This window comes from Candoia aspera, chromosome 7, assembly GCF_035149785.1.
Source record: "Candoia aspera isolate rCanAsp1 chromosome 7, rCanAsp1.hap2, whole genome shotgun sequence".
Classification (NCBI taxonomy): domain Eukaryota; kingdom Metazoa; phylum Chordata; class Lepidosauria; order Squamata; family Boidae; genus Candoia; species Candoia aspera.
Window position 1 is genome coordinate 41,699,855 of NC_086159.1, and position 14,393 is coordinate 41,714,247.

General features: G+C 41.8%; 1 protein-coding gene across 1 annotated transcript; it reads right to left on the bottom strand.

Moving 5' to 3' along the window:
* Window positions 1-4,933: 4,933 nt before the first annotated feature.
* On the bottom strand, window positions 4,934-13,148 carry MYF5 (myogenic factor 5). The gene is made up of 3 exons (XM_063309334.1): window positions 12,624-13,148; window positions 6,275-6,350; window positions 4,934-5,429 (listed from the first exon to the last, which is right to left on the bottom strand). Exons 1-3 carry the CDS (start codon window positions 13,146-13,148, stop codon window positions 5,236-5,238), a joined length of 795 nt encoding a protein of 264 aa, XP_063165404.1. The 3' UTR covers window positions 4,934-5,235.
* Between the last annotated feature and the right edge of the window lie 1,245 nt (window positions 13,149-14,393).

The following is a 14,393-nucleotide window of genomic DNA, read 5'->3' on the forward strand; positions in this document are numbered from 1 at the left end:
CCAGTCATTCCCTCTTAGCTCTGAAAAAAAGCAATGACAAACCACTCCAAAAACTTCCCAAGAAAACTGCAGGGACTTGTAGTCAGGAGTCAACACTGACTTGAATGCCCAAAATAAATACATCATGTAAGTTCAACTGCCCACATGGCTACTTTAAGGTTTAGTGTATCATGTAACTCCCAGAAAATTGGGTTAATTGAATAAGCTATGATTAAGCTAACTATGGGACAATGACCTTCCAAGCAAGTGAAGCAGTAAAAACATGTTAGTGCCTATGAAAAATTCCCAAATCCTGTATGGGCAATATCTTATTAGGACAAACCAAAATGGCATAAATACTGAACAAGCTTCTAAGTTCTCCAGAACATTTAATCAGACAATGTTAAACAAAGCAAGGTAAGAGGAAAGAAAATGGGTTTGTTATCTTGTTATCCAGGCCTTTGTGTGCAGTGGGGGAGTATATACGTATTTGTAAAATTATTAAATATGTGCTTTGGCTACAGTTTTAACATGGATCTTACTTCATGGAGTCTGTAGTCTTCTGCACTCAGCTTCAATATCAGGGGGTTAACACCAAGTTAGTTTTGCCTCTTCCTGCAAAATAAACTCAGTGTGTTTGAGGAGTTGATTCTCTAAAGCATTCTCTACCTCCATATCTTTGCCTCAGTTATAATATGATGTTCTTAACTCTATATATTAAGTTAGTGATATACATAAATCATGTCAATATTTAAAACAATAAATTAAGACTTATTTTTAACTTACTTTTGAAATGTTACTATATTTGTCCATTTCAGTGACATTTTAAGGTCATGATTGTACCATGAAAACTAGAAACTTGAATTTTGATGCCTAAACAAGGTTATGTGAGGTTATTCAAAATGTTTTCAAAACTGCATGCAATCTTTTGAAATGTAACTACTTCTCCAACTAGAAAAAGCCAAGAAAAGAACAAATTGAAAACTTAATTTTACTTTGTATAACTTATTGTAATGAAAGTATTTCATACTAAGTTGTTATTAATCATTTAAGTTAATTCATCAATTTGAGTTGTCCAATATTTCTTCACATGTTTTGTGTTTTACTTTGTTTTAGAGTCTCCTGCTGCAGGTTTTGGTCACACAGTTAAGCTAAAACTGCTTATTAAAAAATACTGTTGTGGTAGTTTCAATTTTTTTTTCTCTTTATTTTAATATAAGGGGGAGGAGTAACTGTAGTTAGTGATTTTCATTATGTGCTAAAGTGGAATGACTTACAGAAATAATGTGGTTTTGGTTTAATATAGAGTAAGAGATTGATTATGGAAATTTTTGTATATCCTTGCTGTTAAAAATCAGAAACCACACCTTTTTGTAATTTTGAAAAAAAAATTCTCTTGCGTTTTCACACCTTTTTTGTTTCTTTTTTGGTAGGTTTTTTGTTTGTTTTTTTGTAGCTTTTATCTTTGTCTTGAAACCTAATAAAATTTTATATATAAAAAAGAATTTTCTCTCAAATACAACAGCTTCTGTCAACACTGAAATCCAGTATCTATGTTTCTTTCACTGTAGAAAATACTCCTTGAATCAACATTCTGAATGCAATTCTTCCTGGATATTGAGTAATGATCAGCCAACAGCTTTTACTAATCAAAGATTAGGGGGTGCCTTCACGGGGAACTCTTCAACTGTTAGCTTGCCAGAAAGAGATTGTTGTCAGCATGTGATCTATCAATTTATAGCACATGGAGTGGGGTGATGGAAACATGGTACAACATCAGTCACCATGGTTTAATTTGCAGCCTTTCTCAAACTGGCCTCTGGATGTGTTGGGCTAGAACAGTCAACCTGAACCAGCCTTTGTTTCTTTGTGTTGAACATTAAATACAGGCATTGCAGTCTAACACATCTGGAAAGAGAAAGATCAGGCAAGGGAAAGTTGGTCTGATTTAATGAGTAGTCAGCCACCATAAATTAAAGTTGTAGATACTTTTATTAGCTAGGGGAGTTTTACTGCAGTGGGTACTTTGTTCTGTGTCACTGAGAAAAACAGAAAAATATAAATTATCTAGAAAATGGTATTATGGAGCAGAACAAAAAGAAAACACCAAACAGAGAACAGAAAAGCAGCAGATGTAGTCAATCATGCTTAGAGCAGACATGCTGGAATTAAAATTAATTTAGTTCAAGGATCCAGTCTATTATATTACTTTTAAAACTTATTTCTTAGCAAATACCTAAACTGCTTTTCACTATTTAAGGTTTTGACAAGTGATAAATACAATACTGTAATACCAGTAGAAAATCATCACTCTTAAAATTGAGATTACACTTACATCCCACCTTTCTTCCAAACAACCTTCATACTTTCTCATCCCCAATTTAATAAATGGAATTACTCTATGAGGTAAATCAACTCCAGGTTGGTGACTCACATATGAAAATCTCTCCTTTTCTTGGTTTAGCATTTTATGTGAACAGAACAGAACCATACCAGCCTGTTTTGTTTAAAACTAATGCACTAGAATGAATGCACAAATCACATTCCCAAAACATTTTGAAATGTAGGTTCTTCACCTTATACAAAGTAATGGCCAAACTCAGGAAGAAACTTTGACCACTACAGAGGTAACTGACTAATCCATCCTGATAAATATGTATCTTTCCAGTGTTGTTTCAAGACAGTAAGAAATAAAATAGGTTAGCCAGGAATAAAAGTGGCCTAGCAAGGACCAGTGATTCCTAGTCTAATGAAAACTGTTATATCAGCCTTTCTGAACCTTTTGACCCTGGAGGAACCCTTGAAATATTTTTCAGGCCTCGGGGAACCCCTGCACATTTAGGCTCAGATATAGGTCAGAAGTTACAACATTATGTGTTTCATGTGTAGGCCTGTATATATGCATTAACAGTGTTCTTAAACTAAAAATAAAGAATGAAACTTACCTCTTTAATGCGAAGTTGCCTGAATTTGAAATAATTTTTTAAATAAATTGTGATCTCCCAGGGAACCCCTAGTGACCTCTCACGGAACCCTGAGAAACCTTGCATTATATTAACAAACCCCAGCTGCCTCCCATGATCTTGAAGAGAAGGCCAAATATCAGTTACCTCACAAAGGTAGGGTGGAAAAACTCAGAATTTGATATCTGGAATACTGCCTCTCTCTCACTCACTCACACACACATACGTTGTGCATGTTTGTAGTGGGCAGATCTTCAGTTTGGTTAGCTTCATTCTTGCAGTAAAAGAATCTGCACCAGCCAAGTGATGTCTGAGAGTCCACTCCTGAGTGAGCCAGCTCCAAAATAAGGGGTTTTGAGTCTGAAAAATTCTAGATCTACATTGTATCAGGCTGAAGTATGAACTACGGTTTCTTCTATCAAATACTAGTTTTAATTAAAATAATACTAGGTTTACCTTGCTATTGTGCTGCGCAGGATCAGCACCTTAGTGTAACTTAGAACTACAGCTAGGTACAGCTTAGTTTGTTTGGGTTTGTGCATATGAACACAAGTCCTAGAAAGTCCAGGTTTGGGCACAGGCTAGGTCAGCTGTCCACTGAGGAGCAGCCATCCATCACAAAACAAAAGCATACCCTTCACTGAATCAGTTTTGATATGCTCCAGGCACTGAGTTGCATAGAGAACAAAAGTGTTTTGAAACATTAGGCTATGAGTCTTCTGAATTTAAAGAATGGAAATGTCACATTAAAGAACTTATTATTCAAAACCTATGCCAAGGATAGTTTTACACACCTTGAACAGAAATTCAGTGGATAGCCATTCTTTGGGTTGCACCTTTCAGCCCTTCCCACCGGATTGGCATCTTTAGAGCCACTTGGATTTTATATTTATTTATATTTTATATTGGTATTTTTTTTAATCGGATTTTAATGTTTACTGTTATGGTACGAATTTTATTGTAAACAGCCCAGAGTCCCTCTTTTGGGGGAGATGGGCGGCAACAAAATTTGAATAATAAATAAATAAATATTCAGTAAAACTTTTATTGTTATTATTGGAAGCATGAGTATAAAAATAAAACCAGAACTTTACTGTCTTCCCCTTTGATTTCCCATATTTAAAATGACAGAGGCTCACCAAAGCACCTCAGAGCTTAATATTGTCCGAGAGATGCTGGGTGTGGAAGGAGCAAAAGAGAATAACAGAAGCATGATAGAATGCTCCTGCATTCCAAAGGTGTTTGTCAGTGTAGGTCTAAAGCAGTAGTAGGCAAACATCTGGAAGCCTGAATCAAGCATTCTAAATGTCTCCCCCTAGTGGTAAAATAAACATTAAACAGTGATACTGTAACATACAGGTAGTCCTTGCTTAACAACCACAATTGGGACTGGAATTTTGGTTGCCAAACAAAATGGTCATTAAGTGAATCCAGCCTGACTTTATGACCTTTTTTGCAGCAGTCATTAAGCAAATCACTGCAGGCATTAAGCAAAGCATGTGGTTCAAATCACATGGTTCCCTGTTGATTTTGCTTGCCAGAAGCCAGCCAGGGAACTTGAAAATGGTGATCATGTGACCACGGGATGTTGTGATGGTCATAAATGTGAGACAATTGCCAAGTGCCCAAATTGTGGTGTGACTGGGGGGGCGCACACGCATGCTGCAACAGTCGTAAATGTGAGGACCGGTTGTAAGTCAGTTTTTTCAGCACTGTTGTAAGTCTGAACTGTCACTAAATGAATGGCTGTTAAGTGAGGACTACCTGTACTGTCCTAAGCCAAACACCTGCCTTTGGAACCATGCTGCTTTCTCCTGGCTAATTGTAGAGTTGGCTCTGGGTTACATTTTTTATATATACTATAATGTTATAAAGATATCATGTAGCTAATGTATTTCTTATTAAAACTACTCTTATGAAATATAATTTAACCAATCCTTTTTTTTTTAGGCAATGCAAAACATGGATCTACATCCATGCATTTGGCTTCTATTCTTTATGATAATTAAGACAGCGATGTCATACAATTTAAAACATTAGTATACTGTATAATTATAGTATATAGTATTAAAAAGTAGTTTGATTAAATATGTCATTCTCCTTCTAAAAAGGGGAGATAGCACAAAGCTACCCACGATTACACACATCATAAAGTGACTTTTTCCTTATATGCATATTTTTGGTCCACCAAATTCCAAGAGCCTCATATTTCAATGGAGCATCTCCTTGTTGATGCTGGGCATTCTTAGAAATACCCAACTGTTGGCCCAGCTGGTGTCAAATCTCAGGTAGCTCACAGTACATGATAGATGAGCTTGGAATGAGGGGCCTCAGGAGAGGCTGGCTGAGATTCAGGGCTGGCAATAGGAGAAAGGGAAGCAGCGTCCTGTGGGGACAGCCCCACCTGATCCGAGGAAGAGATTCGATCCACTATGCTGATTAAACAGTCCAGGCTGGAGAGGGCAGTGCTTGCTTCCGAGGGATAGACTGAGAAGGGAAGACAAAATGGCACTTAGTGGAATGAGACACAGAATCAGAGTTTGAGGCTTTCTCATGAGATAGTCTAATCCAGCCCCTACTGAGGGTGGGCATGTCCCTTTGAGCAGGCCATCTCCATTAATGAAGGAGAATCCACAATTTTTCTCCCTCAGACTGTTCCCCAGTTTCTGCTAACACACAGGAAACATGCCCTTTCTTATCATTTCAGTTCAGCTGCCTAGAGTTACTCTGGTGACTGAGGTGCAATGCAAGATGGAATAAACAAATACATATTGGAGCAACTTTGGCTAATGTTTAGGACACAAGCTTCTGCTTGTTATGTGAAGCCATTGGTTCAGGCCTGTCCTCTGGAGCAGCTTTTCCCAAGCTTTATGTCCTCCAATGTTTTGGACTACAATTCTCAGAAAAATTAGTCAGCAGGGCCAGCATCTGATTCGGAATTCTGCAAGCTATGCTGTAGAAAAACCCTAACCCTGATGTGCCAACATTTCGTATATTAGAAAACTGTTCTCATTCTGTCTCTTAATTATTTCTTCTCCCAGCTAAACATACTCAGTTCCTTTCATTTTTCTCATGGGATGTAATTCCAGAAATTACCTGAAATCGCTACCTGTTATTTTATATAGTATTCATGTATACCACTCTGGACATTTTTAAAGAGAAAGGTAGCAAACAAACGTTTGAATCTAATGCAGCTGAATTTCTCTTTTCAAAGTCTACCAGGTACTGCCAGATATTGCCAGAGCAGTTACTGGACTATTCTATCCAGCTGACTACCTGTGTTTGGGTGCTATTAGTGCTGTCCTTGCAGTGTGAAGAACTATGAGCCTTACCATTTTGGTGATCAGAGCAGTAACTCTTGACATAAGTGCTGTTCCTTCTGGACCACATGGGGCTGTTGCATTCGGTCTGAAATAGACAAGAAGCCATGAGTTATATTTCTGCTACATCTATGCAGGCAGGCTAGAGGGGAATCACAAATAAAAACAAGATTGTGGCTTATAATACTATGATTTCTTTAAATTGGTTTGCTGAATAAACCAGTTCCTAGCTTCACACAACACATTCACAGCCAAGTTAGCACAAAAGGCTTAATGTGTACTGTGAATTCAGCTGTAAACTTAGAACAAGTTGGCTACTTCTAAGAGCTGAGATTGGTGAGGTGGCTATCAAGGATTGTCAGGCCAACAGAACCATTATGTAAACATTGAACAGATGTCTCTGGCTTTCAAGACTGGGAAACAGCTAAAAGCCCATTGATTAGAAAGGTGGGAGAAAAGGCCAAGAATTTAAACTCTAGGACTGACATATATACATAGAACATGCCTCTGTACTCTATAGTAATCAGATCTTCTTCTTGAATAAAGGATGTCTGCAGAATAGTAGCTTATTTCACCATGTAGAGTCTACAAACCTTCTGCTGTTCCTGAGTGTGGGGTTGAGTTTCAAGAAAGTCAATATTCCGTGTCTGATACTAACTTTCTTGAGCAAGACTATCACATTATTGACTGTCATTATTCCTAGTGCTGTAGCAGTGCAAAGAAGGTGGTTGCCATCATTCATCTTTTCATCTGCTTTAGAAGTCAAGATTATTGGCAACAACCATATGCAGCACAACTTCTCTCTTACATCATACCATTAGAGTATGACACTGGTAACTGCCTGAGCAAACATTGAAAAATCTACTGTGTACATTGACCAGCAGGAACTCTTCAGAATTTCAGGTAGTTCTTACCTTCTGGAGGTTGAAGCTAAGAAAGACTGCGTGCAAAACATGTGCCAGGGTGTTATCTAAATTAGGCAACAATTGGTTCCAAAAAGTAATTCCAACCTGCACAGATCTTCTAAGGAGAAGAGCCTATAATGCCATGAGATTTAATCCCAAGAAAACATAGATAGCTCTACCTCCTTTCTCAAACAACAGTGAGTGACCATTAGATGCCTTAGCATCCACCTCTCTACCCCACAAGTTTCTTTTCTGCGTGATCTCTGAAGGCCTGAACTATTCCTTCTCCTTCTGCACAGTTGTATGTACAATTCTGATTGCCTCCCTGCCCAAGAAGCCCAGCAGATCACTCCAGGGAGCATAGTGGAAGGACAAAAGAATCTACATTTCCAGTTCTCATTCAGCTGCAGCCCCATCTGATGGAGGAAGGCAAGGCATTTTCTCCTCTTATCTTCACTGGGTCTCAGTACTGATTGTTGTTGAGGTTTCACAACTGATTGGGGACCAGAAATGTTGTTCTCCCTCTGTGGAGTTGGGGCACTCTAAGTCCTCTTTTTTTAAACTCATTTCCCTGTCCTCTACCTTGGCTGTTAAATTTAATCAAACTAACTTTTTAAACAACCAGTTCACATGAACCAGACCAAACCAGCTAGATATCACCCCCAGAAGTGTTTTGCAACTGAGTTATGGCACTTCACCTTATTCCAAATCCCAGTTAAGGTTCTCCTTGCAAAATAGCTTTGAGCTCAAAGGCTGACTGACTGCTATTTGCAGCTGTATTAGATGGAATCTTCTCCCAAGCTAGACTAACTGGTCTAGCAATAACCTTAGAATAAATGTGTATGGGTGTTTGGTTTTGCATTCTCCAGGACTAGGTTCCTTGGGAGCTTGTTCGAGAAACCCTATTAGTCTTTTTTTCTGACAGGATCACACTAAGTAGTCCTATATGTTAGGACTTGCAGAAAACTGGTGATTAAAACAGACTGGATTCTTGTAGCTAAAACAAAAGGATCAAGGATTCTTGCATGATGGGTAAAAAGAGACACTAGATTTGAAAGGCCAGGTGCTAATCCCTAAAGTCTGGTAAGTCAAATACTCATGGAACTTGGAATCTGTCAAGGACTGGGGATGATGTACAGTAAATGATTTCTGGTTTCAGCTTCCTTATTTGAATGATGCCCCCAAACAGAGCTCAGTGAGTAAATTGACCAATGACCTAATAGTTACATGGATCTGGCCTCATCACTGTCTTTATTACTGGGGATTTTTTTTTCAAGAAGTACAATAACTCCTTCCAATCAGAACAGTTATTTTGGAGAAATGCACATCAGTGCATGATGACCACAGATGGTATTTACAAATACAGAATTGGAAATATGAGTTACATTTGTAGCCATGAGTTCAGCAGCATGTTCTGTACAAGATGAAATTGAATGGTATTGTCTTGTTTCTGTCTAGGATATGGCCAGTCATGGTGCTCATGTGAAAATATTAGCAAGAAAAAAGAAAAAGGGAACTAGGCTGAGCACCCATAAGCTGAAAGACAACCAAAAACCATACACGAGTCATAGCGCTGAATAATATTTTGGCTATTTTGGGGGGTTACAGAAACTGTCGAATATGGGCTTCCATGCCAGTAATGGCCAACATACTGTATATACTGTAGAAAAGAATAATGGATGTATTTCTTATGCAATAAGCTTTAAGCTACCCCACCTCATAGAACCATACTTCTAAGAACTAATACAACAGCACTGAATTTATCTGCTCAGTGCTTTTTGTACACTCAAGGCACTGTCAGTTGGGTTTCACCTGCCAAAATATCTGGAAAGAATAAGGAACTTGGGCAGGTACTAGGAGTACCTGGCATGCATATAAGTACAGGGGTGAGTGTAATCCACTGCAGTCTCCTAGAGGATGCTTCTTGGCTGGGTGGTTGTTTGAGCTAGTGTGGCTCAAAGTACATCAAATGCACAGACTCTGTCTCTGATTATTTTATGCATAATTGATAAGGTTGGTCAAAACATTTGGAAAAGTAAAGTGATCATTTCAGGCAGCTTATTTTTGCTGTTAGGAAGGGCAACAAATTGTCTAGTTTATTATTGTGGTGTTTTAATGATAGGGAGGAGGGCAACATTTGCAGCATTTCCTGCCTGGGGTGTCAGAATAATGATCAGGCCATACAGTGCAGCTTGACAGGGTTATTTTTTTCTTCTATTTTGCATTGGGTTCAGTTCAGTGATATATGGCAGATGAGGTTATGTTAGATATATACTAGGGTTATTTGAATGTTTGAAATCTTATAATAGGGTTCACAGTTTCAATACAGTATCTTAGGCTTTCTGTCTGATTTTGCTATCATTAAGAAGGGTACAGCCTCCTGGCAGTGTCTTGTACTCTCAGAGTAGATGTGATTCTACTACATAAAATGCCTTCATCGTATTTTGTGGTTGTATGGGGTTTCTCCTAATTATGTGGGTTTTAGTAATATTACTAGTAATGGTACTAATTAAATTAGCATATTGCATAATGATTGCATTTCAGATATATTAGTTAAATCAGATAGATGCTAGGAATTCTACTGATTGGAATCTGAGCCTATGTACTTACTGTATGTGCCCCCTTCCCAAGGTCTAGCTGCCTTATCCATGCCAAGAAAACTCCTTTGTGTAACAAGCTAACTAACCAACCTCATTCACACTGTAATTTACCCTAGAAGGAAAAGAAGAAGAACCAAGGCCATGCACAGCCTGATGCATCTGTAGTGCTCTGCTGCATGAACAGAAACAAACTGGAACATAAGACATAGCTAGCAGGAAAAATGGCTTTTTGCTAAGCTTTAAAGGCAAGCACATCAAAGCTTGGTATCTCCAAAGGAAACTAAAAAGACTGTGGCATATAGAGCACATCTGTGGTTGTGTGTGTGTGTGTTCTGTCCACTGGCAGATGAGGCATGCCTAGTCTATTCTCTGTCTAGTCATGCATACTATTTCACTAGGGAGGGGAAAAAGATAGAGATAGGTGATATAGTGTTGTTCAGACAGATGCTGATCTTGTATACATTGTTTTGTATTATGTATTTTCTATATAGTATTGTTGCTTTGTTTCAAATTAAATTAGCCACCCAGAGTAATCTTTGATTTGTGCAGTGTCTAAATCTAATGTAATAATGCTAAATTCCTATTAAAATAATTTCTGCATTTTTTGAAAATAATGCCACACACACACACCAACACGTAAGTACAGTTACATTACTAGAATATCCACTCTCAGCAAAAGTAGCTGAGTTGTCCACAAAAATAAAAATCCACATGAGGACAGTATCTTTATTAGGACTACTCAAAGGTCATACAAATGTGTAAACTTTTAAGATCTGAAGGTCTCTTCACAGGTGACACCTTCCCAAAGTGGGATTACAAAAGGAGTGAAGAAACTGCCTTCACATGAGGCTTTCATAGTTGAACATTAAGTCAACTTTGCTGTGGCTTGTTTGTGCTCCCACAAGCTTCAAGCTGGCCTAATGAAGGAATTGACTGAATATGGGTTTTGAAACAGTTAAGAGCAAGGCCCATCAGAGGCACTTTAGCACTGAAGTGGACAGCTTCTGATTCTTAACTGCTTAAACTGAAGCACAACTGGTGTTTCACTCAAGCAGGGAAGCCTGTTGATATCATGAACTTCAAAGCAAACACTTTATTTTAACAGACTCAGGGTCAAGCTCCTGCCTTCAGGGATCTGTAATTTTAGTGAACAACCCAATCGTACCCACAGACAATCTGAATACCGCCCGCCCCCCAAGTAAAATTCCCACCATTGTCTTACAGTTGCAACCTCAATATGCCTAGGATCACTACCTACACACCTTTATTTAAAAGAAGTCAGCCCTGAGATTCAAATAAGCATGTTTATGGTCACCACCCCTGAATATTAAGTCAAGGGGTCTGACTCTAATCCTTGATGGATCTGGCTAGATCACTTAACCTCCCATTGTCTCCCTTGGGAAAATGTCAGGGAAGTCTGAGGCAGATTTACAGGGAATTTATGTATGCAGTGAGGTGCAGTGCAGCTTACTCCCAGAGAAATTAGCACAAGGATTTCCCTGAGTCATTTCAAGACTTTGCTATTTGATAATATTGTTTGCAAGGAAATTTGAAGGATACAGATTGCCCTCCCACCCATCAATTCTTACATTGCAAACTTACAGCTCTTCCTCAGGAGTATGAGTTAGACTAGTGTTTCTCAACCTCAGCCACTTTAAGATGTGTGGACTCCAACTCCCAAAATTCCCCAGCCAGCATGGGAGTTGGAGTCCATAAATTGCTGAGGTTGAAAAGCCCTGAGTTAGACAACTGTTCAGGAGATGCACTTGTTACACACCAACACACAAATCAATCTATTCACAAAATTTCAACAGGTTAACCTCAGAATCTTTCTCCTCCTTCCTTTTGTATCCAAGAAGGCTGCCTCTGGAAAAAGGGAAGGTTGCCTAAATTATCTTTTGATCATATACCCAGCAAACAGAGTATGGAAACAAACTTTTGCTGTGCCATTATTTGGATGAATAATCTTACACCACAGTAGGTACATGCAGTATATAGAGATACTATGTGTAAGTAGTCCTGCATAAGACTGCAATTACATGGGAACATGCTAAACCAAAAAGCAAACAGGTTCCTCAGGAAATTCGTCTCCATTTTCCACCTGCAGAATGTGGAAGAGCAGTTAATTCATTTCAGAGAACTGTTGAAAGGAAATAATCAGAATGCTTTCTTAAAAATCCACATTAAGACGCTCATAGAATAGAAAGTGGCAGTGATCCACTACTGTTGCTTTGCATACCTACCACACAAGCAGCACAATCTTACTCCTATTTACTAGGAGTCCCCCTCCCAAGTCAAAGGTGTATGCTGCCCACTGAACCTTTGCATACCCATGGAATGCGCAAATGTGGTGGCAAGCCAGAGAGAAAAACAGCTCAGTCCCACCGATTTCCACGTGGCTCAGCAAAGGGCCTGGCTTCCTCAGGGAGCTCCTGCACAGTCATCCCCATCCACTAAGGTTGCCCCTCCTTGCACCCCAAAGATGCCCAACTGCTTCCAGATTCAGAAAAGTCTTCCTCTGGGTTCAGGCATCGACCTACCAGCCCTGCGCTGCGTCTTGGGAATTTCAAATCCTGCCTCAGTCCCGGGAATCTTCACCAGAGCCCGGCGATTAGGGATGAGCCCCGGGCTGGCATGGAAAACAATCGGTCACAACCATTTTAAAAGGCCATTTAAAAAGAAAGACCGGGAGCAGGTGAGGCTGGCGATGCTACCACGAACAGCCCGGGGGTCTCTCGGATCCCCTCCGCCCCGGTTGGCCTTTCTGGGCCTGCCCGCGGCCGTTCCCTGATGTCGTTCCGGGGGGATGGGATTCCGGGCGGTCCCTTCGCCGTGGCGAGGCCGGCCCTTCCTTACCAGGCCGTCGGAGCAGCTGGAGCTGGGACTGGTGGGCTCGGAGCAGCCGGGCCCGGGCAGCCCGTAAAAATGCTGGACTTGCTCCCGCAGCAGCTCCTGCAGGCTCTCGATATAGCGGATGGCGTTGCGCAGGATCTCTACTTTGGGCAGCCGCTGGCCGGCACTGGCCGAGGTGCAGCGCTTGAGGGCCTCGAAAGCCTGGTTGACCTTTTTCAGGCGCCGCCTTTCCCGGAGAGTGGCCGCCTTGCGCCGGTCGCCCGGGCTCGCCTTCTTCTTGCAGGCTTTGCAAGCCCAGAGCAGGCAGGGGCCGGCTTGCGGGTGGCCCGTCGGGGCGCGGACGTGTTCTTCGCCGTCCGAGCCTCCGGGAGGCTCAGCTGGGGGCTCTCGGAAGGAGGCGGAGGCGGCGGCCATCCTCTGCGCGAAATCCTCTTCCTCCTCCTCGGGGGAAGGGGCGCGGGGCGAGCCGCCGTAGAAGAAGCCGCCCGAGGGGGGCGAAAAGGGGCAGCCGTCCATCACCTCTTCCATTCTCGCCGCCGGTCGGCAGGGAGGGGCTTAAGCATCGGCACTCTGGAGACGGCCGAGCGGCTCGCGGCGCTTTATATCCCGGGGCGGCTAACCCATCCCGCCCACCCGCCTTGGCGGCACCGTCACGACCCCTGCTTGGGGGGAGTCCGTCGCCCCCCTTCTCTCTCAAGGGGCCCTCCGCTCCTCTGCGCGGATTGGCCGCTGCCTTTTTCCGAGGCGCGGGTCCAGGAGGTGCAATTAGTAACACTAAAGATCACAGCAACAGCTTCACCAGGAAAAATGAAAAAGCACGACCGGGAGGCGAGGCCGCACTCCGCAAGGCGGGCAGCCCGACGGGGAGTTGTTTCAGCGAGTCTCTCCCCCACCAAAAAAAAAAAAAAGCTAGGAGACCCGAAGACCAGCCGAACACCCCTCCCTGGAATCCGACTGCATTACCCCGCAATAAAAGGGCTCTTAGGAAGAAGCTGGTCGAGGGCCGTCAGAAATGGAAGCGATCGCCTGGGTCCGTTAAGAATAAAGTAATTCAAAGTTTATCCAAAGTAAGACTAAAGCGTAGCAAATCGTCGCATTTTTTTCCCTTTTTCTTTTATTACTGTTGATTAGTAATGGCAGTGTGTCCTCCCACAAAAGAAGGCACGACTATTACTCCGACTAATAATAGAAGTTATAGAAATAGACGTCCCGTTTAACTTTCTATAACCATTTAGCAATTTTCCAGGCAGGAGAAAATTACGTTTTGGTTCTTTCTGGAGCGGAGATGACTCCAGAAGCGGAATGTTAAGGATAGTGGGCAACTGAAACGAAGCGCTGGAAGCTCTGCTAGCAGTTGCCACTGAACGTAGGCTGTTGTGCAAACTTAGAAAGCTAGGTTAATAAACCACGGTTCGCGGGTGGCGCGAACCACAGCCAAAGCGGACTTCCGAGAACTTTCATCCTGACCCCCTCAGCCCCAAAATGGCTTTGGGAGCCTGAACAGGGGCGTCCGTGCTTCTCCGGAGTCCTGGAAAGCGACAGCGCTGTCCGGTCCTTCAGCTCGAAGACAAATCGCTTGGGGCCAAAAAGCTGCTCCTGCGCCCTCTCGTCTGCTCTCGTTTTCTTCTGCCGTCTCAGTTTGCCAGGAGGCGGATCTGTGAAAAGGCGAAAATGCTGGATTTGCACCGTTACCGATGTGTTCCAGCTGCTGGTGCCAGGACGCCCCCCCGCCCCCAGTGTACACTTTCTAGTCCGGCAACCTTTAAGGAACTT